The sequence below is a fragment of the Lithobates pipiens genome, unplaced genomic scaffold, assembly GCF_037356315.1.
Source record: "Lithobates pipiens isolate NorthernLeopardFrog02 unplaced genomic scaffold, aLitPip1_a1.2 Scaffold_23, whole genome shotgun sequence".
Classification (NCBI taxonomy): Eukaryota; Metazoa; Chordata; class Amphibia; order Anura; family Ranidae; genus Lithobates; species Lithobates pipiens.
Window position 1 is genome coordinate 71008733 of NW_027507785.1, and position 26552 is coordinate 71035284.

Consider the following 26552-nt stretch of genomic DNA (forward strand, 5'->3'; position numbering starts at 1 on the left):
AGGGGGATTATGTTCAATAGGCACTACAAAAGGATTTCTTTGACATGGGGCTTCTTCTATGTTGGCAGCCTTGGGAGAAAACTCCTCAACATTGTCATAAAGCCCGAAATATCCAATATTTTTCATTTTGGTAGGTATGGAGAAGTGTGGGTGTTCCTAAAGGACATGGTTTATTGTAAAACACACTTTGTATGGTACTGCTAGATTCAGTCACATGCAGATTTTCTTGGATACTTGGGAATTTTCCCACCACAGTGGGGGGCTGGGGACCTTTAGGCTGGGTTCACACCGCTGTGTGGAGCAGCCCACAGCAGGGGGTCCGGTGTGTCTCTGTTCACATTTTCAGGTCTGATTTTGGTCAAAATTTTTGGCTTAATTTGGACCTGAAACAGACCAGAAGAAGCACAGGACTCCAGTGTAATTTTTTTCTACAGGTGTCCCAGAGCTGTGTTAACCAGCTCCATTGAGAGCCGGTCACAGTCTCCTGACTTGCGAATTGGATGCGGATAAACCCACATCCAATTTGCAATATCCAATTCGCAATACTGTGAACCCAGCCTTACCCTGGAGGGGAAAAGAACCATTTTTTTTATCACTGTGATGGATTTCCGTGGGCTAAAGAAAGTGTACCACACAATGGGGTTCATTTACTAAAACTGGAGAGTGCAAAAGCTGGGCATAGAAACAAATCGGCTTCCAGTTTTCTTTTTCTTTTTGTTTTTTTTGGGGGGGGGGGGTTGTCACGGCTTAACAAGCTAAAGATAGAAGCTGATTGGCGACCATAAACAGCTGTCCCAGATTTTGCATTCTCCAGTTTTAGTAAATCAACCCCAATGTGTGTCATGTTGTTGCATTAGTTGGTAGGCATAGTAAAATGTGGGTGTTCTTGTGGTTTATTTTAGCACATCTTCCATCATCAGATCCTTGGCTCTTGGCATTCAGTGACTTCTCAGACCTGCAAATGAAACTGTAGGCTGGAACACACTTCTATACCAGATGTTGTGATAGAAGGTCTAAATGGGGAGCAGATAGTTCTATTCAACCTGTGTCAATAACAGTTCCAGCTCTAACTGATGTCTGATTGGGTATCTGGCCTTCCATGTCTTATTAGTTTTGTTACGGGGCAAATATTCCCCTACCCCTCATAATATTTTCTTCTGCCAGGGCCATCACACAGTCAAATGATGCTCCCCCCCCCCCCCCCCCCCCCCGATTAATTGTCTTTAAAATAGAATAAACAATTAATTGAAAAGTCAAGTTGCAGAATGTTGCATCAAGCAGATGTAGTAGAGGGGGAGGGGGGTTCACCTCTCAATGTTTCCCCTGTTATGTATTAAAATACATCTGCGGATTACCGAGAGAGAGACAGAGAAGGGTTATTCTGGAATTAAGACTATAGTATGTATCCATTTCCCCTCCAAGTTCTGAATATCTCTAGTGAGACGAGCGGGGATGGAATGGAATATTGTGTAATCTCATCGCTTGATGCTTCTTATACATGTTATACAGTGTTTCTTTATTGTTCATTTTTTATGTTCTAACACAAGTCTAATATGTGGATGATGAGATACTAAGTTTAATACCAACATGTAGTCTTCTGTGACGCAAACAAATAATATCCGGGTTTATAACAATCAAGTAATCTTTGTTACAACGAAAAATGCTGATTTTGTACTTTTTCTAAATTTTCTGAATACAAAATATTGAAAATGAAAAGTCAAGTTGCAGAGGGTGGTACCTTTTTATTACTAGGGTCTTGTGGGTGGCCCTGAGGGCTGCATGAGAGTAATCTACACATGTATAGCCAGCCTTAGTAAGGTTTCTCCTTTTATTTAGCACAGTAGCAATGATTCCATGATAGTACTAACAGATTGCTGGTTGAATTTGTTTGTTGTTTGAAGTCACTTTTTCAAAGTTCAGAATTATCCTCGCTCCTCGTATTCAAATAATATGCATAAAACATGTTTATAAGAGTGCTGAAAGCTGTGCAGTGTTGGCATTGTCATGCCATTCATATTACAGAAGAAAGAAGCTCATGACTGAAGCGAATCGATAGCAGTAGTGCTTTAGTGGCATTTGGCCAAGTAGATTCAACTTTTACTCCATCCAGCTGAGATATGTGCCAAGCGGACTCATCTGATGTTACGCTGAGCATTCTTGAAGATTCGCAGACATGTGGCACGTTCTTTGGTCGGCACAGAAAGAAGAGAGCTGTGAACTTGGAATTACAAATCCCGGCATGATTTTGAATTATTGTGAGAATAGTCGGCAGATACTAAAGAACAGGCTTGGATAAAGTTTGGCTTTAGTTGGGCCAGAACAACAACTGCCAACTATGTTAAGCCAGCTGGGCTAAACATGGCCGACCATGGACATTCCATGTTTTGGAGACTTGTGCTAGGAAACGCTGTGCTACTGGAAATATGTCTAGGTTTCATGACCATGACCATGAATGAATTTATAAATTTCAGAGCTTAGTGGTGCCAGTATGAATTTCCAGGCCACCATTAGCAAACAGTATACACACACCGGACCTTGCAAACTGATTAACAAAAAAGGTCAGTATGTCATAATTTTAAAAACAATATGCAATACTTTATACTTTTCCCATACCTCCATTCCACCAACCCCAGCCACTGTCGGTTGCTGCTGACTAACAAATAACAGCATAGCTAGGCTTCTGGCATCATTTTTCTTTGGCACCTTTGAGAAATACAGATTAGTCTATGGCCAGCCCCCAGGTTGATGATTGGACAATGAAAGGCATCACAACATAATTTAGGTCATCCCAAGGCTCTCTGCTCTCTCTCTTCCTGTTGTCAAGTTTCCATTGTTAGACCGACAGCATTATACAATACAGTGGTGTCTTCTTGAATCACTGTACCATCCCTCCTTCTTATAGTCCTACTCTGTGAATAGGGGATTCACTGAAGCTAGTATAAAGACAGAATCAGGTACCTTTACTTGCTGTATTTCAAAATACATTTAAAGCCAACCATTTCTTTAGGTTTTCCAACAAAACCACTTTCACCACATTTGTTGTTCTGTATCAACATCACAGACAGTGTTTCTTTGTGTCACTGAAGCTTCATACCAGATTTCATTGTGTTCAGCTTCTCTGGGCCTCCATTTTTTTTGTATAGATCATGGTCTATAATAGGGAAGCATGTATACAGGTCCCTACTTGGGGGGTGACTACTTGACTGTGTTTTACCTCATTTTTTGTTATCGCTGTATGTTCTTTTACTAATTGATTCTGTTCATTGTGTATTTTGCTTCAAGGCTTCCCGGGAGTTAGGAAGGAGTTAATGTTGTCAGCTCCGGCGTATTCATAGCACTGTCCCCTTGTGATGGGACATACATTCAAGGGGAAGCAACCTTGCAGGGTTCTTAGATGGGGATATGCATGGAGGATTGCTGCAACATGTAGAACTGTTTCCGCTATTGGGCTCCACCTTGATGAGTACTCAGTCGGGGTACCAAAGTCAGATTTATCACTTTTCACTATGTACTTGACACTATTCTATAGGGTATGATTATGGGCAGCCTGAAGTCAGAATTAACTAGAGAGTAATCTATGTAAGAAGTATGTGAAAGACTGCTCTGTACACACTTGTGCTTGAAAAGTTTCTAGTAAAGGTTATGACATTCCAAATATGGTGCCTGGTCTGAAGCTACTTATAAGAGGTGCATGCATGGCATATCTAAGAACAGGGCTTAGAAATTATTTGTGTTGTCCTGATTCCAGGTTTGTTGCGGAATCTCCCTCCACTGTCAAGATTGTACAGAGAAATACTGCAAAACTTTTGATACCCCTTGCCTACAGGAAAGATCGATAAGGCAGTGGTATGCTGTGCAAGTTCTCATAAAATTGTCAAGAGTTGCATATGGATTTCAGTGTCTTTTTTGTATTGCCCACCTCGGGGCTGATGAGGAGGGCCCCCAGGTGGATTGGTGGATAAAAATTTCAAACACCAGAGAAGAATTCTTGACACTTTGCAGGCTTAAGGGAATCGGGTGCCAATCACTTTAGAAAATATTAAGCGAGTTTGTTAGGCACAATATACTTATGGCAGGGTTATGGCACAGGAAACTCTCAAAAAACAAGACAAATGCAGCTCCAGCCATTACAAACAATCAACCTTTAAGCCAGTACCAGCAGTCTGTCAACACTGACAGTTGAACAGCACCGAGCAGCACAAGTACTTTCTCTAACAAGCAGATAGGACCTCCTGCCATGTCCACCAAAAGCAGCTTGTGCCAAGGTCTCTAGGACACTATTCAAAAGAAAAGCCTCTTCCCTAGGTGCTCCAGTCTTCCAGACTCCAAGCTCCTAACCCTTCCAGTACAGGTCCTTTCCAGGCAATATGCTTTGGAGACCCCAAATATTGATATCCTTGTCCAGCATGCACCGCTGGCATTAAACATCCTACTAATCAGCCAAAGAGACATACATTTTCTTAGCTCAATAATGTTATTTCTTCCTGCTTTGTTTGGTAGGAACACTCCTCTGCAACAGGCAGAAGCAAACCATATCCTGAACTTAAGGGAAACCCAACAAATGCGGAAACAATGACAATTAAAGCTCAAGCTGACTACTTGGCTGGCCACAACACTTAATTTGGACCAGTAACACTTAGGTCCCCTACATTAGTGCAATTCATTTTCACAAAAGGGTTTCACCCATGTTATGCCCATGACTTGTTCACATGTGAGCTGCATTGGCTTTATGTAGCAAAATGTACTGGAATTAGTTTTTCCAGAACATATATAACTGGGTTAAATTACAGTGTTTTATATCTGCCTAGAGTTCAGTTTCAACACAAGTACATGATCTGCACCAGCATGGCAGCCTTTGGCTATAATGGTAAAGCTACATATAACAGTGGTTTTGTTGCGATAAAAACAACATATGCGTCAAATGCATGTTTAGAAAATAATGTTCTTTCTAATAGAACAATAGATTATCCTGCAAATATTGCTGAACCTCATATTGCCCATCAAATAAATATTTCTGAATCCCATATTGTCCTGCAAATAAATATTGCTGAACTATTGAGCTCCAATGCCCAGGGCCCAAAAACCAGACAAACTGATAATGTCATTAGCCTTAAAAAATCTCAGCCCCCATCACGAAACGCGTTAATTCCACCCCACTCAATGACATTTCACATTTAGGGTCCCCCGTCTAGACGCTCTATACTGTAAAACAAAGGGATAGTGCATTAATCAACCCTTAACAACAGGTAATATGCATAATTTATGGCACCTTAATGCTATCTTTCTGATATTTATGATGGATAATGCTCGCTTTTCCCCGTTGTGCCGCTGCTGCTTTAAATTATACCAAAAGGAAAATTAATGAGAAAGTAGATTTATGAGTTTCATTTGTTTGTCAATTCAGAAATTAATTGCGTGTTAATTTTAGTAGTCCCTCATCAGGACCCGGGGTCTATAGGATGTATGTGAAGTTCAGCATCCATTCAGCCCTACCTCTCATTTTCTGTGGGTCACCAGCTTTGCATACATTAAAACAGCCCCGAGGCTTAGGCTCTTGATTACCTCTTGAACTGCAATGTACGCCTTCCTGTTATAATTATGAAAATGCTGTAGAGGGAAACAGGGCAGCACAACTCCCATTGTACCTTTTATTTCACATCTCCAACTGTGTTTATTTTTCTTTTGTGCTCGCTATCTCTTCATCTATTTCCTATGCATTAAACTGTAATTTTTTTTCATGCGCTTTATTTTTCTGTAGCTGCTGTTTTATTGGCATATAATTGGTTTTGTTTCTGTCTCTCCTTGCCTAGATGTATGCAGCTTGCTGATTATATTGTGGTTGCGTTTACACACCACTGAGCAGTCACATGGAAGTCTTAAGTATTTATGGTGACCATATGTATCAGAATCAATTAAAGGATTTTTCTACCCAAAACTGATATTATATTTTTTGATATATTTCATTTTGGATTGATGCCCAGGCTTTATCAACTGCAGGCTTACCCAGGCAGGCAAGGGGCAGTTAAGATTTCACACAATGATCTGGTTCCAGGTTACGTGTCCTGGAGCTATGGTGGCAAAGCACTAAAGAGCGATGTCAGCATACAACAAATAAGGGTTTATGCACACGAACACAAAAAAAATGCCACTTTTAGAGGCAAATAGCATTTACTGTATATGTGTGTGTGTATATACAGTATATATGTGCACATTCTGGCATTTAGAGCCTTATTTTAGGACACTGTTCAGGGGCATAAAAATTGCCCAAATCCCAAGTTCCGAGACAATCTTTTTCACAAATTTTATGTTGTATGCATGTGAACTTTTGTGTTAAGATTTGCATGCATATAGTGTACAGTGCAATTACTCCCAGAAATGAAGAGCACTAGGAACCAAGCAGCTCAAATCACCTGGTCTCCTTTTTTGCTAGGAGGAAAGCAGCACTAGAATAAGCTTGTGTTTGAATTTGAATATTTTTGTGTGGCAGTTCAATATCTAATAGCTTGTGGACGTGGCCATAGATGACTTTATTCTTTTTCCTTCCACCACGGGTGCAAGGAAAGGAAATTGCTTGTATCCCCCATCAACGCATACAGTGTTGTTGGAGGAATGTCTCTTGCAGCGCTATTGTGTTCTATAAGTGGAGGGGTTTTGGGAGCTTTTCCGATCAGCGGAACACAATGATTACTAGTAGTGGCTATAGCTGCTGGCAGTAAACACACGTAGAAAAATTCGATAGGATGGTTGCCCCCAAGTCAGTCAATGGATTGACTTGGGTATAATCAGCCTGCCCATACATGGTTCGAAATTCGGCCAGCCTCTGCTGATCGAATGTACGGCTTTACATTGTGTGTGGAAGCTGCCAACCCAACATTAAGATTCTCTAGATTCAGAGCTTGTTGAGGGGGGGGGGGGGTGCTAAGACCATGTGGTTGAGGAATGTTTTTACAGCCCCCCTCCCCCTTACGCTGCAAAGGTAGCAGACTGGGTTCTTCACATGCGGCTGTCTCAGAAATGATCCTTCTGACGCGTTGGCGGGCAGTATCCTGACCAATCATAATCTATTCAACCGAATGGAGATGTGTCGCAACCCCATGCATTGCACATGGATGTGGCATGGTGGGTAGTATTTATTGTGTTAAAACAGGTAGTGAGGAAGTATCATAATGCCTCCTTCACTGCCTCTGCGGTCTCTCCTCGCTCTATCACTGGTGCTTCCATTTCTTCTCTGTCTTGCCCTGGGATCTGGAGTGTTCAGCTGCCTTGATTGGCTGGGCTAAGATGATGTAAGTCCCACGCATGTGCACCAGAGTTCTTTCAACCTAGGGCTTAATGCTGGCATCGCTTAGGTGCTAGGATTGTGTCCTGAGCTGGCCATTCATGCCAGTTAGTGTACAAATGTTAAATATTCATTCATGGTAGAAGAGATATACGGTACTGAATTTCTTGTACTTTAAATATCTACCTGCCAGTGTGTGTTTTTTTTGCTGTTTTTTTTTTTTTTTTTACACTTTTGGTTTACTTCTGCTTTATATCTAAAGCTAGGATTATTTTAATGGACTTTGGGTTTAGCATGCATGATGCTCTTTATACTGTATATGCTCTTTATGCTCTAATAGTTTTTATAAAAGGCAGTTGCAATTCTTGATCACTGAGACCCTCACCCCATACAGTGTGTGCTTTGAGTATTCCTGCAAAGAGAGGATTGAAATTTCTTTGCTTGTAGGCATGTTACAGGATGTTTTCTCATCCATGATTACACTCCTCTGTGTCTGTTGACATGGCTCCGGTGAAAAGCAGATTTGATCCACTGCGAGGCTCCCTTCGTATGCTTTGATACCGCTTAGTCTGGTGTTAAATTATTCAGAAATAATTATGGAACATGGTGTAGGTTATATGTTTTGATACAGCTCTGGGTATGGAATATAATTTCCACTTATCAGACTAACAGAATGACATTAGCGTAGCTTCATGTGTGTGAAATTGATTTGCCACTGAAAAATAGTGTGGTCAAATACCTACTGTTGTTCCCAAGTTAATAAGGTTTCTCATTAGTTTTGGTTGACGTGACCATGTTTAAAGGTACAGATGGAAAATATTGAATGGCATGAAATTACAGGGCACATCTGGGTTCATTCAGACTTGTCATGTACCAGCAAATAATAAAGTAAAAGAACAATCTGACTATTGCAAATAAAGGCTTTAATTAGGGGAGGGACTGGCTAAATAAACAGTAAGATCAGGGGTAATATGAAATGACGGGCACCCGTACTAAAATAAAAACAAAATAATCACAGGCCCTTTTCTCTAAACGACATCTTAAATGTGTATCTAAACCCAAAAAAAACAAGCATATAACATATTGCAGCTTTGTTTTCTTTTTTTTAGACTGCATTTTCACATAGTGTACCCTCTAGTAATATACTTCCTGTCTTGGGGTGACATCACTCATCCACTGTACTGTATCTATGGAGGAAGCCATGGTTGTTACCCTAGGACAGGGCTACACAAATATCCTCCCCCTTCTCTATAACATAGAGGGAAGATATATATATATATTTTTTCTGTTCAAAGATTTTATTGGTATTTATCACAAGAAGTATACAGTACAATGCAACAGAGCAATGAATGTAACGTTTGATACAGTAAGGAGAGTCATTCAACATAGAGTAACAATATCAAGTCTAGATATCAGACCTTATAAGCAGGACTCCTATCAAAGTAGTCTAGGCAAGAATATAGTGACAACAGGATAGATGTTTAGGGCTGCCATGAAAATTCGAGTACTGTATGGATCTATGTTTTAAAAGTAAGAAAGTAAAAAGGGGGAAGAGAAAGGGTTTTGGCTTTGATCCAGTGGTGTGGAATGGAAGAGGAGAGAGAAGAGAACAGAAAAGGGTGAGGGAGTAGTGGAGGTCACGTGCAGGTCAGCTAGTGTCGAGGTATTTCCATTCGGGGATAGGCGTCATGGCTCCAGGAGATCCGGGTCTAGGCCGGGGGGCAGGAAGTGGTCAACCCAAGGTTGCGACGTCTTTCGGTGTCGTGGTAAGCTGTCTAAAATCGTCGCTTCGATTTTACTGTGGATCATGGCCTGGGTTACCCTATTTTTTACTTCTGTAATGTTAAGTGTCGGTGTTTTCCAGGCTCTCGCTATAGTTTGCTTTGCTGCCGTAGTTAGTTGAAGGAACAGGCGCAGTTGGGTAACGGGTATAGTCACTTGGTGTAAGGTTGAGTAGCGCCACCGTGGGGTCAGGTGTGACAGTGACACAGGACAGTATCGAAGCCATCCGGAATATTGCCGCCCAGAAGCCCTGAACCACTGGACATGTCCACCAAATATGAAGATGTGTACCAGCTTAACCCCTTCCCTAAAACAGGTTGCAGGGTAGCCCGGGACAAATTTGGCAATCCTAGCTGGGACTAGGTACCATCGCATAAGGACTTTAACATTAGCCTTCGAGGCAACAACATTCCGGGTAGCATTGTTGGTGTTAGTCCAAGCCTCAGATAACTTTTCAACCTCCAGGACCACACCTAGGTCAGTAGCCCATCGTGTGGCATATGGTGGTAGGGGTGCAGGAGAGGATGTAAAGTGGTAATACAGTCGAGAGATAATACCAGGGGCGTGTGGGTCGGAGTTACAAGTATTCTCGAATTTAGACAATTGGTCTGGGCCCGCAGAGGGCTTTGGTAAAGATTGTAAAAAGTGGGCAATTTGTAGGTACCAGAAGCATTCTTTATGAGGAAGTCGAGCTTGGGTTTGTAGTTCGGGGAAAGGTTTAAGGCATCCATTTTTTACCATGTCACAGATGCGAACAAGACCTGCCTGTGACCTGCCTCTTCCCAGGCAGCAAACAGGCCTGGGAAGATATTTTTTAATCTTCAGAGATAACTGGGAACAATGTAACTGATAAATGTAGCACATGAAGTTATCCATTTACAAGATTTCTGGAAGAAACAGATATTTATTTTATGGACCATTTGGAACAGATGGAACAAAATGCTTTCAATGTTATATTGAAAAGACCAAAAAGAACCAAATACAGGAGATTCATTCTAAAGATTTATGTACACCATGCCTTTCCAATTGCCTTGCTTAGGGGACTCTGCCTCACCATGGGGCCTTGGGACCAGTGACATCACTCCACCTCACCATGAGGCCTTGGGACCAGTGATATCTCTCCATCTCATCATGGGGCCTTGGGACCAGTGACATCACTCTATCTCACCATGGGGCCTTGGGACCAATGACATCACTCCATCTCATCATGGGGCCTTGGGACCAGTGACACCTCCCCATGGGGCCTTGGGACCAGTGACATCACTCTACCTCACTATGGGGGCTTGGGGCCAGTGACATCACTCTACCCAACTATGGGGGCTTGGGGCCCATGACATCACTCCACCTCACCATGGGGCCTTAGGGTCAGTGACATAACTCTACCCTACTATGGGGTCCTAGGGCCGCTGACATCACTCATTACCCTGTGGTCTTGGGGCTAGTGACATCACTCTGCCTCACCATGTGGTCCTAGGGCTGGTGATGTCACTCTGCTTTACTATGGGGTCCTGGGGCCAGTGACATATCTCCTCCTCACCATGTGGTATTGGGGCTGGTGACGACATTCCGCCTCACCATAGGGTCCTGGGGCTGGTGACCTCACTCTGCCTTGCCATAGGGTCTTGGGGCCAGTGAGATCACTTCTTCTCCTCACCATGGGGTCCTGCGGCCAGTGACATCACTCCGCCTCACCATGAGATCCTGGGGCTGCTGGTGACATCACTCTGCCTCACTATGGGATCCTGGTTAGCTGAGGATCCCCAGTCCCATGATTGTGCATCTGTTACCACAGCACTTCTGGCCCAGCATCCTGGTTATAATGTAAATATATATAACTGGAATACCAGATTCACTTTCATAATTATAAATATAAAGCAGCAAAATTAGTAAAGAACGCCTCTGATCTTCATTATTGTCGCTGAGTCTGTACATTTTTGAATAATAACAATGTTATCTTCCTGCATCGAATTTGATATATTTGTACTTCATTAGGCATATAGTATGTTACATGTTCATAATGTAGTGTTGCAGTCTTAAAAAAAAATAAAAAGTAGTAAAAATAAACATGCATAAAAATCATAATGTATCAATGAAATAAGCTAAAGTAATAACTATACAATATAGAATCAAACATGTAAATCAAAAAGCTGTATATTAAAAACACTCCTAACCCCAAACACTGTACTCTAAGATGTGTGAAAACATAACATAAATATAGAACTATTCTCAATGTACAAGCAGGCCTCCTGTGGTTTCCTCTGGCCACTTGGGGTTTCAGATAATACCAAGAAAAAGAAGGGATCAAGTACCTGCCTGTTTCACTGTCTTGTGACATTTTCGGCTGTTCAGACTACAAGCTCTAATAGTCTTTGCTGTGATCTTGAGCAGTCGGTGTGCTTTTCAAAAATGTGGTCAGTCATGTGATGCAGGCATAGGCTTGGCAGATCCAGAGTCTTTGCTGACCCACCAATCGCCAGTCACATCATGATATCGGGCCATATAAGTCAACGTCTATTGAACAAGGCAGATGGGTGACCCCAGAAGTGTTATTTCTTTTGCTACGCTTTACTTTTGTCATGAGCTAGCCACGAGAAATCACAAAGCAAGTTAAAGTGATAAAAATATACATATTCTATATTTGAATACAGAAATAATTAGATCTAGAGATATTGATTCATATGTGGATAAAATGTGACATCACTTAAAGAAACCTCACCAGATATTTATTCATTTATTTCTTTATAAAATGCAACCCTAATTAACCTTCAGTTAACCCTTAAGCTGCCTGATTTAATTCTTCCTCCCCATTTTCTCGTTGCTGTTTTTTAAAAAAAAATATATCATTAGTATTTATTTATCTTTTTGTAGTTAATTGATTTTTTTGTTACTTTTTTATTTTATTTTTTAATCAAGAAGAGAAAATGGAAAAAATGCCTCTTTACATTTGCAATGGTGTGTACCAGAAACACATTTTTTTTTTTTGTGTCAGTTTAAATTGGACAATGTATGGAATAAAATTAATACTTTTTATTTCTAGTATTTCATTGGCCATAGATTTGATAGATAGAAAATAAAATACTTTTTGAATAACAATATTGCCAAAAGAAAGCTTAGATAAAAAAAAAAAAAAAAAAAAAAAAAAATATATATATATATATATATATATATATATATATATATATATATTATGTTGTTCTCTTAAGTAATGACATGATAGTAAAATGGTATAAATGGCTTTGGTCTATAAAGAGTGTACAGGTATGCGAGCTATAGTGGGTACAATGTATTCTCACATACACAGTAGATCGACTAGAATGTTTCAACGCAATCATAATTAACCTTTAGTTAACCCTTAAGCTGCCCTAATTTACTTCTTTCTCCCCATTTTCTCCTTGCTGTTATTTTTCTACAGTTTTTTTTTTTTTGCTGTTTTTTTATCCATCATTAGTATTTATATATATTTTTGTGGTTAATTATTTATTATTTATTTATTTTTAATTTTTTTGAAAATCAAGAAAAGAAAATGGAAAAAAAAATACTTTTTACATTTGCAATGGTGTGTACCAGAAACACCATTTTTTTTGTGTGTTTTTAAATTGGACAATGTATGAAATGTAATACTTTTTTTAAGTATTTATTTTTTATTCCATAGAAAATAAAATATTTTTTGCATAACAATATTGTCAAAAGAAAGCTTTGATAAAAATATATATACCGGTATACACATATATATTTATTATGTTCTCTTAAGTAATGACAAAGTTATCGCCAAATAAAATATGCTGATAGTGGGAATGGCAGAAATGGCTTTGGTCTATAAAGGGTGTACCGACATGAGAGCTAAAGTGGGTAAAATGTATTCTCACACAGTATGTGAGATGCCCACTCCCTTCATTTTACCAACCCGTGTCTCCTGATGGTAGGGTGCAAGGAGAAGATGAAGAAGGTTTTCACACTGATCTGGGTATATCGATTAACGGTGTCAGGTACTACGGCATCTCCGTGACAACATGGTTTTAAGGGGGTTAATACAACACAGCCTTGAATCACTTGTATAGGACATTGCTTTGGACCATGAAGTATGGCGCCACTTTTGCTTTGTTAAAATGGAGAAAGAGTAGTCAGGGCTGATTGTGTGTTTTGTGCTCTCCCTCTCCCCTTTTGGCCCCCTTCAGAGCTTTGACAACACCACTGCAAAGGAGGCGTATTAAGAAGAATAATAATTATATGTACTGATAATGAAGTTGACCATGGCCCATGTCTATGAGAGAATAGGCACTGTTGTTACTATGGGCTCTGCATCACATTGAATAGACTGGAACAATGGCACCATATTGTGCTGCATTGAGAAGAATACGTACTTTGCATTGTACTTTGTGTTCTGGAACATGGCTTCTTTAAGTGCTGTGCATAAATAGAATCTTGAATACATGTAATAAGGATGGTGGAAGACGGGGACAGCGACAAGTTGTATCTTCAAGGCCACGTTACAAGTCAACCTGAGTGTCAGTCGTCACACTAGAGGTGAACAGAGTGATTGTGGGAAAAATATTTCCCATTTCAACAAAGTTTTAATTATTGGAATGTTTTTGTCAAAATATGCTGAAAACATTTTTTTTTTCTTTCATTTATTTAGAGTAATGCAGCCAATTTCTATTAGGGCTCATTCAGCTCTTTGTGTTGCAGTAACAAGCATATCTATTTTTTACATTTTTAGATGTTGATGAGAAGGTGCCATGGTTGAAGGCAAATCTTTCTGAAAAGTTCAGTCTGAGTCTGCCCCAAGTGAAAGCTTTAGGACAAAAGCTTGCCAATACATAGATCGAAATTGGACCGGTTCAGCAGGGACCAGCCTGAATTTCAATCCATGTACGGTCACTGTGGTTTAACAGAAGTCAATCTACTGATTGACTTCTGTTCAACCATGCTGTCAGGATTTTAGCCGCTCGATCAGCGCTGCAGGCTACAGACTGTAGCACTGATCTGTGTATTCTGACAGCGGGGATCTCTCTCATGGCGGGGATACAGTTGCACAGTGGTTAGATTCCCTCATCCAACTCGAATGGTGTGGATGAACAGTCAGGTCAGTTTTTTTTTTTTTTTTTTGTTCAAAACTCACTGGTGGAATAGAAAAAATGCCTAATGTATGGGCAGTAGAACTATAGGCAAAACTTTTTTTTCATTTTGGATAGAGCTAGGGAGGGTTAAAACCCCTGTCATGTTTTGTTTTGCCATCTGTGTCACATTGTGGAGATTTCACTTGACTTTATGTCCCATAGCTAAGTGAGAAGAAATGCCTGCAAATAAGGGGAATTCTTTGGGGACCCCCAGGTCACCAGAGCTAGTGTCCCCATTGGAAGTTTCCCCCTATTATTTTTCTGGGGACAACCCAAAATTTGTGATTTTATTTTACTTTCAACGATAATGGTAAAGGGGACTAATAGAGAAGATGGCACAGACGGCAATAAAAACTGACAGGGGTTCTAATTCACTCTGTCCAAAAAAAATGATGCCTTTAGTTATGCTTTGCGTTTTACTCTTATTACCATAAAATGAGAAAGGCCAGCTCCCAAATCCTCAACCCTTTAGGACAGACAGTGTTCAAATCTAGTTTACAATTGATAATACAACCTGCCAGCAGTACAGACGGGAGTTATTCCAATTTGGCTGCAAAAGTGGAAATATATTTTAGAAAGCACCAAAGGCCACCTTAAAGTGGATATAAACCCTTACATATACCCAATGAAGTGAACAGCCTCAGATACGCAGGGATGAAACAAATCTCCCTACATAAGTTTTATATATCTGCTCTCTTCAGCTTCTACATTCTTTAGAACGTGCACATTGTGTTACAAATCTTTCTTCCTGTTTCAGCAGTGGGAGTCTGGGCTGGGCTTTGTGACAGCTGATTGGAGGAAAGGCACACACCCCACTCCACATAGGCAGTGGAACAAAGAAACTTGCAGAGCTGTGCTGTGAATAGACAAGCTCTCTGCTTATCTATCTCTAAGTTCCTTCCTGTATACAAATTTCCAGCTGCTTTTATCTAATATGTCAGAAGTTGTAATGTTGATAATAGAGGAATGGAGCTGCAGAAAGACACAGGACTTAGGGCTTTGGAGAGAGATGAGTAAACACTACAGAGCGGGAGTCTGGGCATGCACTGTGTGACAGCTGATTGGAGAAAAGGCACACACCCCCCTCCACATAGGCAGAGGAACAAAGAAACTTGCAGAGCTGTGCTGTGAATAGACAAGCTCTCTGCTTATCTATCTCTAAGTTCCTTCCTGTATACAAATTTCCAGCTGCTTTTATCTAGTATGTCAGACGTTTTAATGTTGATAACAGAGGAATGGAGCTGCAGAAAGACACAGTACTTAGGGCTTTGGAGAGAGATAAGTAAACACTACAGAGCAGGAGTCTGGGCATGCACTGTGTGACAGCTGATTGGAGGAAAGTCACACACCCCCCTTCACATAGGCAGAGGAACAAAGAAACTTGCAGAGCTGTACTGTGAATAGAAAATATCTCTGCTTTATCTAAGTTCCCTCCTCAACACAAATTTCCAGCTGCTTTTATCTCCTGTGTCAGAGAACTTGTCAGAAGTTATAATGCTGATAACAGAGGAAGGGAGCAGCAGAAAGACACAGGACATAGGGCTTTGGAGAGAGATAAGTAAACACTACAGATATATGTGCCCAGGTCAGATTTCATGAATGGTGTTTACATCCACTTTAATCCCCCCCACGTCAATGCATTTGAAGAACTAGAGATTTTTTTCTATGGGAGAGGATGAAGCACTCAATTTTATTCATCCCTATATAAATGGAGATTGGGAAAGATACAATGGAGGCAGCATATACACTAGGCACCAGAACACCTATCCAGCCAATGTAGAACAGAATGCCTCCAAGATGAGGTGCCAGTGATCTAGTTGGAGTGATTCCATTCAGCTTGATGGAGAGCCCAATCATTACTCCCGTATTGCTGTCTGCTGTAGAGCTGAGTGACTTCTATAGGATCATTTGTAGTTTATCCTGAACATGGGCTTCTGCAGTGCATTCCACACCATGGCATCCACCGAGACCTTCATTTCAAATATGGATTTGCATTACTACCAGACAGCTATAACCACTTCTCATTGAAATCACTTGTCCCGTCAGACGTCACTGACTGTTTACACTGCAGATATCGGAATCTTAGGTGTGGAACAGTAAACACTCTGGCAGATCGGATGGTACTTTGGCAGCCTTTGAAACTGCAGTGTATGTTGACAAGATCTATACAACTTCAGTAATAAGATATCACAGCAAAAATGTCATTTCTATTATTATTATTAATAATAATATTATTATTATTATTACTACTAATAATACAAGATTATTTAGCGCTAACAGTTTGCACAGCGCTTTACAACATGAGGGCAGACAGTACAATTACAATACAATTCAATACAGGAGGAATCAGATATTATGGTGTCTTGTCTATTCCAATGGCATTGTTACAACCATACTTAGGTGTGTTGGCTTTCATTGTATAAGCTGGAAGGAGTTATCCAGTTATAAGCTGGGAAGGAGTTATTGACATATCTATGATATGTCAATCGTAGATATGGTGAAACCTCTCATGCATGTAAAGGACAACTTTGGATGCGATAGGAGCCTTCCCTACTCTGCTCCTGCATGAGCTGTGTGGAGGAGTCGGCACAATCACAGGATTTATGAGTTGACAGGAACCTGGAATCAAAGCTGTCCTAACTGTGCTCAAAGTTTAGATCTGCTTTAGATAATTACAGAGGAATTGTGTGGAGGGGTTGAAGTATTGGTAACGACTTACTATTAAGTCAAGATCATGTGGGGGTTTGGTTTCTGGCCACATGACCTAAACCAGGGGTCTCAAACTAGCAGCCCTCCAGCTGTTGCAGAACTACAAGCCCCAAGTCTACAAGTACCATCATGCCTCTGCCTATGGGAGTCACGCTTGTAACTGTCAGCCTTGCAATGCCTCATGGGAATTGTAGTTCTGCAACTGCTGGAGGGCCACCAGTAATGAGACCCCTGACCTAAACCTTACATTTGGTCACATGGCCTGCAGCAGATTGGCATCAGAATCTTCCTCGCTCATCTATGCCAATCCATCCACTGGCTTCCGATTGCCAACCAAATTTAATTCAAAATACTAACAACATACAAAGATGTTGGCGCTATATAAATCCTCCATAGTAATAATAAGAATTAGAATAATCGCTTTGACTAAAGACTCTGCTGAACCCAATCTATGGCTGCCGTGGCATGGGTCATCTGAGCTCCAGGATCCCCTTTTTAGAAAAGTTTTTGTTAATTTTGAAGTAGATCTAGAGGCACACTTTTTTTCATTTTGTATGGAGTAAGACCACTTTCACACCACACCGCCCTTTGCGTCGGCAGTAAAATGCCGCTATTTTTAGCGGCGTTTTACCGCCGGATTTGCGGCACATTTCAGCCGCTAGCGGGGTGCTTTTACCCCTCGCTAGTAGCCGCGAAAGGGTTAAAACCGCCGGCAATACGCCGCAATAGCGGCGTTTTGCCGGCGGCATTACAGCGCTGCCCCATTGATTTCAATGGGGAGCAGTGGTGGAGGAGCGGTAAACACACCGCTCCTTCACCGCTCCAATGAAGCTGCTGGCAGGACTTTTTTCTGACGTCCTGCCAGCGCACCGCTGTAGTGTGAAAGCCCTCGGGGATTTCACACTACACACAATGGTGCAGCTTCTTTAGGGCGGATTGCAGGCGCTATTTCTAACGCTATAGCGCCTGCAAAACGCCCTGGTGTGAAAGAGGTGTTAGAGAGAGTTATAACCCCTGTAAGGTTTATTTTTGCCATCTTTGTCCCATTGGGGAGATTTCCCTTCACTTCCTGTCCCATAGCCAAAACAGGAAGTGAGAGGAAACTCCTGCAAATTAAGGGAATCCCTTGTTACCAGAACAAGTGCCTCCATTGGAAGATTTCCCCTCTATTACTCTTCTGTGGGGACACCCCAAAATTTGGGATTTTATTTTACTTTCACCTTTAATGATAATGGTAAGCAGAACAAATAAAGAGGGTGAATATCCCTAATGGGGACACAGTCAGCATTAAAAAAACGGACACATGTTCTAATCCTTCTCCGCTCGGTCCAAAACTAAAACAAAGTTTTGCCTTTTAGTTATAATTCAATAACTTCATACTCGAATGCTTTCCTGATCTGTTCCTATTTGTTTAAAATAGACCCATTTATTTTATTTGTGCATGGCAATTTACATACAGTGCTTTCTGTTTAGTAGTGCAGAACTGTGGGTAAGGCTGTTCACTGAGCAGAGCTCATCCATTAGACTGTCAATGAAAACAGTCACTTTGTATCAAGAACTTATTCAGCAATGGTGCTTACTGTACTGTCTAACATACAATACATATATGATCTCTGTATGCATATTAGAAATATAATCATGGAAATAAGGTACAGCCAACATCTTAAAAAAACAAAAACCTTAAGATAAAAACGAGTCTTCAATTATTATACATAGTAGATTATAAATTTATTTGCTGGCCATAGATGACCTGTAACTGTATTGTATTGATGTGATATGACGTACTTGAATACTTGTACCTATTGTACTATAATACTTTTTTATACATTATATTGAATACAATATCATTACAAAAGCATTCTTTGGCTATGGAATGCTTACTCTATATATTTACAAATATACAGTGTATGGGGGGGTTAAGCACACTTAAAATCTCTCATTGTTGCATTGAAATATAGTTCTGGTAATAATGGTGTGCAGATCCTTATTTCTAGTTATAAAATCTTTCTAATGTTTCTCTAGTTTACAGACAGCAAACAAAATCCAACAGAGATTATAGTGTATCTATACCCCAAAACAAAATTTATATTAAGACTTACCTATTCTTAGATGTGGTGCCTGCATTTGTTTTCTCTTTTAGGCCTTTTTTCATGTATTCTCACTTGGTGATCCTGCCAGTAATAAGTCTGTATTTTTTTTGTTTTGTTTTGTTTTTCCATTTTCTTTTAAAGCAGAATTTCACCTATAACAACTTTAAAAAAAAAAAGTGTTCTTAAGGCCCCTTCCACACTGGGGCAGTGCAGGCACCAGCGGTAAACCGGTAAAGCACCGCTTTACCATCATTTTAGCGGCGGTATTTGGCCGCTAGTGGGGGCGGATTTACCCCCCTGCTAGAGGCCGAGAAAGGGTTTAAACCACAGCAAAACGCTGCTGCAGCGGCACTTTGCCGGCACTATAGCCACACTGCCCCATTGATTTCAATAGGCAGGAGTGGCGCTCCTTCACTGCTCCAAAGATGCTGCTAGCATTACCGTCCTGCCAGCGCACCACTCCAGTGTGAAAGCCCTTAGGCTTTCACACTGGAGTGTGAGGAGCGGCTTTTTCAGGACGATTTGCAGTCGCTAGTTTTAGCGCTGTATCGCCTGCAAAGCGCCCCAGTGTGAAAGTGGTCTTAGTAAGGAGCATACATTGCACAATAATAATTATGCTACCAAAATTAGTGTGTGCTGTAAATTGAAGAAGAAACAGCAACAATGCTGGAGGCTGCCATTTTGCTGAAGCTCGGAGCCCCTGAGCAGCAGTAAATCTTTAGGCAGTCAGCAGATTGGCCTCTAGTGGCTCTGATTTTTGGCACAATGCCTAAAACAGAGAGTAACTGAGCATGTGCAGAGCAGTGTGAGACACTGTGTTATTGGATTTTAAACAGTGTAGGCACATATACATACATACATATATACATATATACATACATAGCTATACCTGCAAAAGGGGCCAGCATGAAGTGATCTAGCAGGAATTTAATTTCTGACTAAAGTTCCACTTTAAAGAGGTTGTAAACTCTGCAAGACAAAGGCATAATGAGCTAGTATGCATCCATACTTACCTTAGAACGATGCTGTTGCAGTGGTCCCCGTACACCGATGTGATGGGGGATATGTCTCTGGAATATTACGTCCAGGTTCGTGGGCTCTGGCACTGTGATTGGCCGTAGCCGCGATGACATCACTCCTGTGCCGGTCATGGCACAGCAGCTGAAGAAACAGCACATACGAGTTGTTTCTTCAGCGTGCATGTGCCGATGACGATGGCACATGCGTACACAGTGAATATCTCCTAAACTGTGCAAGTTTAGGAGAAACTCACGGTACCTACAGGTAAGCCTTATTATAGGCTTACCTGTAGGCAAAAGTGGTTGTAAAGAGTTTACAACCACTTTAACAGACAAAGCTGACCAGCAAAATGAGCATTTAGAAGGTTGAGACAGGGAAAGGAATTGAGGACATAGATCCCAATCTATGCATGTGTGTCATCAGGAGGCCAGCGGAAGAACCTAGAAAAGATGGCCGGCCTCCTGATGACATCACAGAAGGAGATGTTGTTTCAGGACCCAATACACTACAGAACACTGATGGATCACTGGGGTTGTGAGCAGCAAGAAAAAGGTAAAAGGAGGGGATGGGGAGGGAAGTGAAGCTCCTTTTTTTTAAGCTGCAATAAATAAGATTTTGTTTTTTGGGTATAGATATGCTTTAATCCTTCCCCATTTTATTCCCAAACTAAAGAAACTAAGTTTTGGCTGGAAACTTGTAGCAAAAAATATAAATATCCTGAAAAAATAACAAAAGAGAGAAAGTGGCTAAGTGCTAGGAGGATCCGCTACATTTACAACTCCAAAATTTGCTACATTTACAGCTGCTAAACAAAATAAACAGTAACAGTTTAGCAAGAAGCGTTCAGGAAAGATAAATTGTATGAAGGGAAATGACAAATGTTTACAGTTTAGGTTTGATTTTAAACAGGGCACGTATCTTCAGAATGCACTAACTGTTTTAACAGCTGTTTTATCCCCCCCCCCTTTTTTTTTCACTTTTTAAAGGGCTTTGAGTCATGATGCAAGAATCTGGGACGGAGACAAAAAGTAACGACTCAACCGCGCAGAACGGCGGAAGCGCCGGTAACCACTTATTGGAGTGCACGTTACGCGAGACGCGCTCTAACGGCGAGACGCCTTCTCTGGAAATAGGTGCCGCAGACCTCGCACATCTTCAGCAACACCAGGTACTGTCTCCCTGCCCACCTCCAGTCCGAGACACTGGAGAAAGCAGAACCGTCCATGCAATCGCATCGGAATGTGAAATTTAAACTTTATTATGTGTTCTGGCTTTCCGGGTCAAGCATTCATCACTGTGAAAGGCGAGATCAAAGTTAGCCAGGCTGCTCCAGAGAGCCAATGTGTGCTGTTTAGTACCAAAAAGTAGCTTAGCTGACAAGTGGCGGAATGAAGGGAGAAGGCCGCGTCGGCTACTGAGTAAATATTGTTTTCTGGCAGCATCTGGCATTGTGCAAAAAGATTGCAGGCGGGTTTTAAAGGTGAACTCCAGACAAATAAAAAAATAAAAAAACTTTAGTTATAGCAGAACTAAATGCACAGATTTAAGGATAGGTTCACCCTAGCCTGCACGGTAAAATGTAGTATTTTATGGTGCAGACTAGTGCCGCTGTTGGCTCTAGCATCTAGTGAAAGTGAAACTCCTGCCAAAACTTTTCGTTTTGTTTTGAATAGAGGAAAGACTGAGTTACATCATTTGTTGCATTTTTGGGCTGTCTCTTTATTGGGGAGGTTTATCTTGACCTCCCGTTCTGGTGACTCAACAGGAAGTGGGAAAAAATCTTCCCAGGGGTGACACAGACAATAATAAACCCTCTTTATAAACTTTTCTCCATTTTACCTAAATATAATAGAAAATGAAATGTTTTGGCTGGTGCTCCTCATTAGTGTATGCCCATCATCCATATGTTGCTTAACTAATGTTCAGTTTATTAGAGACTAGTGTTGACGCTGTGGGCTGAGATGAATTGTCAGTAATTTGGCTTCAGCTTCAAAAATGGCAGCTTCTCTTGTACATGTGCAACAGCCACACTTTATTTCAAGCATTAAAGCCCAACTCTGGAAATTTACTAGAATAAGTGCTTTTGCAAGGGGCTTACCTGCACTGTAAGGGTTACATGTTTGATAAAGTGGTTGTAAACCTCAGACATGAAATATGAACAAAGCATAGCCCTCTGTAGTGTCTACTTGTCTGAATTAAAAACACTGTCATTTCTGTCTGCTGCTTCCTTCCTGTGCTATCAGCATGAATCGCTTATGACACTTTTTCCTGACAGCGAGAGAAAAAAAGGTTACAGAGGAGGAAGCTTCAGCTGATTTACAACCTCAGCTCTGTTCCTGTGTCAAGGGGGGTGTGTCTCTTCCCTCCAATCAGCTCTCAGAGCTCTCCTCACTGAGCACTGCAGAGTGTAACTTCATCTCTCCCCCCCCCCCCCCCCCCCCACCTTTTCTCTGAACTCTCAGACAAGCTTATATATTCAGTACTTTGAACGGCTTTAGAGAAGAGATGGCTGCAGATAAATAGGTACAACTTATACAGGGGGATTTGTTTAATCTATTGTGTATCACCTGAGGATTGTCACTTCACTAGGTATATGTAAAGGTTGGCAACCACTTTAACTCTAGGGGATGAAGAATAAGGTGTAATACTTACCTTAATACTAGTTCTGACATTCTTCTATGCCTCTGCTTGTAGCCAGTCCTTTGCATCCTTACAAGGATATATAAGGATATAAGTATATACAGGACTGTTGCCCTAAATTGTGTTAGATGATGTCATGCAACCATTGCCTACAATGAGGCCGATCACCCAGATGGGAGGGAATATGTCAGAGTGAATAGTAGGGTAAGTATTACAGCTTATTCCTCTACCCCTAGACCCGAGGAGCATTTAATGCAATGTAGTGTGTGTATGTATGCGGGGGTTGGGGGGTGGCGGGACACTTCAAGGGTAGTCTACTAGTCTCTCTATAATTCTCAGAGTAGTGCCTCAAGGCTCGTTCACTTACATGTGCTGAATGTTGGTAAAAGGTGGTTGAGCAACTGTTGAGCAACTCTTTTACCGGCCCACTTAAACAAAACAATGCAGCCACTCAGGGTTTTACCTATGCCGCATCAGCGATTCTTTGTTTCATGGTTACAGCAAAACTGAAATGGCAATTTGCATTTACTGGTAGTACTTCTGCCATGTGTGACCCATTCAAGTGAATAGGGCCATGCCACAACAACCATGTGCAATGCATGCAGTTGCAGTGCGGTGCAGCAAAACTTTCAGGGTTAAAACAGCCAGTACCTCCTCACCACCTGTCACATGCCCTCTGAAAATGATCCGCCGCGGATTGCTTTTTAGAGAAGCAGCTGTATTAACCACATGCGTTAATAAGTCTAATGACAAAGAGTCAGTCTACCTAAAACTAATATTTCGGTTGTGAGTGAGCTTTGATAGGCTTAATTAACCACCATGTTTTTTTGTTTTTTTTTAATCTCGGGGACCCCTGCTATAAAATTCAAAATGTAGTCTGAACAAGACCCCTGTTAATAGGAGTAGCAGGTGGGTGAAGCTGGGAACATGCGTGCAGAGACCTCAAGGCCCAGAGGCAGTGGCGGCTTGTGGTAATTTTTTTTTTGGGGGGGCAGCAAACAGTGAGGGGGGGGAGCAGCAAACAGTGCACCCACAGCCCACCCCCACTGTCCGGCCGGTCCATCTATCTATCGCGGGTATCATGGGAGGCTTCCTCTTCCCCTGCTCTTTTCCGAGGGCATCACTGGCGGTGGCCATCACGGGCAGCTTTCTCTTCCCCCGCTCTCCTCTGCGAGTATCCCGGGCAGCGGGCATCACGTTTGGTTTCCCCTTCTCCTGCTCGGTGGATTTAATCTTCTCCTCGGCTGGCAAACGGAACACTTCTCCTTTCCACCAATCCGGAAACAGGTCTCAGACCCACTTCCTGATTGGCGGGGAGGAGATCCAGTGTGAAAACAGCAAATATTTATTCGCTATTGTCACACAACTGGGTGGGCTCAGTTTGCAGCGCTCTGCGCCCCGAGTCCACCCTATTTTGAAGCTTATTAGAGCCTCTGGCTCTAATCACGTACTTCAAACCCCCCCCCCCCCCCCAATTGGAATTCATGCAACCGGCATCCTGCATGGGGCCGGACACATGAATGGGGGGGGGGGCAGTGCCCGTGCACCCTTGATGGATGGGCCGGCCCTGCTCAGAGGCCTTGAGAAATATTAGGAGCTGGTGGGAGAAAGCTAATATATTGTGTTTTGATGTGGCTGACCCCACCCCCCCCCTTTTTCTTCTTCCAATAAAGATCTTAATTACAAAAAAGTTAGTCTATAATAATAATCATAGATGTATGGAAATCAAACTAATCCCGGCTATACATTGTATGCTCATCTTTGCTGGATGGACAGATAAAGAATGTCACTTTCATTGCTTTGTCTTCTTCTTCGGCGTATCCTTGTATAGAAAATAATAGTCTTTTTTTCCAAGGTCACAGCGAGCTGGTACACTCTGCTTATTGGCAGGCGTCTACCTCTGTCTCCTGTTTGTATTTATATAATCATACTAATAACTTGGAGTTGTGCATTAGTCTTTGTTGACAAAGTGACACAATTTTCAAGACAAACTCACATTGCAAGGAGCTGGACTGCAGATGATAGAAATAGTACTGGAATGATGTTAAAGGCGTCCTCAGGCAAGCATCTGAATATAATATAACTGAAATGTATACACAGAATTAGGAGTGTTTTATTTACTTGGAGTTCTTTACTGTCTTAATACTGCATAATGGTGGGTTGGTGGACTCAATTTTATGGAACGCCGTTTATAAACACACGGGTGGCCAGTGTACCTTTAGAATGCCTGTGATTGAGACGTCAGACAGGAAGAATGCACAAAGCCAATCAGAGTGGCTCTGTGCCTTATGATCACTGTGATAGCTAATCAAAAATGCAAACAAATATATGAAAACACAACCCACCCTTCTCCGCCTCTGCTGCCTATCACCAAACTTATGTAAGTAACACTATTTCCTGTGACCACCAATGAAAGGGGGGCACACTAACCCCAAAGGAGGCCACAGCGAGGCATGTTGAGCATAAAGGGGGCATGCTGACTACCAGTGTTATAGGGGAAAAAGCACCACTGTCCACCAACAGTACTCACAACACTCACTGATCACCAACATTTATGGGAGCACGCACTATTGTCCACCTACATTTAAAGGGGCACTCTCCACCGTCCACCACTTGTAAACCTCAGACATGAAATATGAACAAAGCCTGTCCTTCTACAGTGTGTATTGGTCTCAATTACAAGCACAAAGTGTCACTTTTGTTTGTTGCTTCGTTCCTCTGCTATCAGCATCAGTCGCTTCTGTCAAGTTTTCCTGACATCAAGACAAAAATGGTGACAGGGGAGGGATCTCCAGCTGATTGATAGCCTAAACTTTGTTCCTGTGTGCTGTGTGAAGAGGGGTGTGTCCCTTCCCTCCAATCAGCTCTCAGACCTCTCCTCACTGAGCTCTGCAGAGTGTAACTTCAGCTCTCCGCCCCCTTTTTTCTGAACTCTCAAAAAAGCTTTGAAATTCAGCAATTTTAATGACTGTAGAGAAGAAAGGGCTGCAGATAAACAAGTAAAACTTATGTAGGAGGATTTGTTTCATCTCTGTGTATCACCTAAGGCCAGTCTCTTCAATGGATATATGTAAGTGGGCACTAACTCCTGGCCCTTAAATCTACAAGTTAGTTATATAATAAAAGTATTTTATATAGAAAAACATTTTGGCTATTAAATACCACTAAAAGAAAGCTGTATTTCTAAATAATACATAATTCATTTGGGTACAGTATTGCATGACTGTGTGATTGTTAGTCAAACTATCACAGCACCAAAAACTGAAAATTGGCCTCATAATGAAAGGGTATATTCAGGCTAATACTAAAGTGAACTTGACTTGGCCTAAAATCTGCCTAAGTTAAAAAACTTTGCTGAAGTGCAGAGATGTGCGGTTGCCCATAGGTAGCTCTTCTAGTATTCTGATCCAGGTGGTCCTATGGATCCCAGGTTGTACACCTTTCTTTGATATTACAGCACCTCATTCTCTGATACTTACCTTCTTTTAGCCCCCTGCAGCCAGTCTCCTTGCTGGAGCCCTGTATCTAATCCCTGTGTAAGCTCCATAATGGTCTTTTTCGTAGCTTACCCAGAGTGTCTGGCTGCTGAGGCCCAAGTTCTGCATCTCGGAAGGAAGGACAGAAGGTTAGATGTTCCCCTAGAGCAGTGATGGTGAACCTTGGCACCCCAGATGTTTTGGAACTACATTTCCCATGATGCTCAACCACACTGAAGAGTGCATGAGCATCATGGGAAATGTAGTTCCAAAACATCTGGGATGCCAAGGTTCGCCATCACTGCCCTAGAGGCAGAGCTGTTGGGTATTTCTCTAACAGACTAACAGCATAGATAAGTATCAGTGGGAGGGGGTTGTAAGGCTGGATTCACACATATGCAGTTTTAGTACTTTTTGCATTTTGAAGATTTGCACTACA

General features: G+C 41.6%; 1 protein-coding gene across 15 annotated transcripts in view; it reads left to right on the forward strand.

The window, feature by feature from the left end:
* The window catches only part of FOXP1 (forkhead box P1), a 1079246-nt gene that overhangs the window by 639709 nt on the left and 412985 nt on the right, over positions 1 to 26552 (forward strand). For all 15 annotated transcript variants that reach the window (XM_077451838.1, XM_077451836.1, XM_077451844.1 and 12 more), the window contains one exon: positions 20984 to 21165. In XM_077451838.1, coding sequence (XP_077307964.1) covers positions 20995 to 21165 — 171 coding nt within the window. In that variant the 5' untranslated portion in view covers positions 20984 to 20994. The remainder of the gene's footprint in view (positions 1 to 20983; positions 21166 to 26552) is intronic.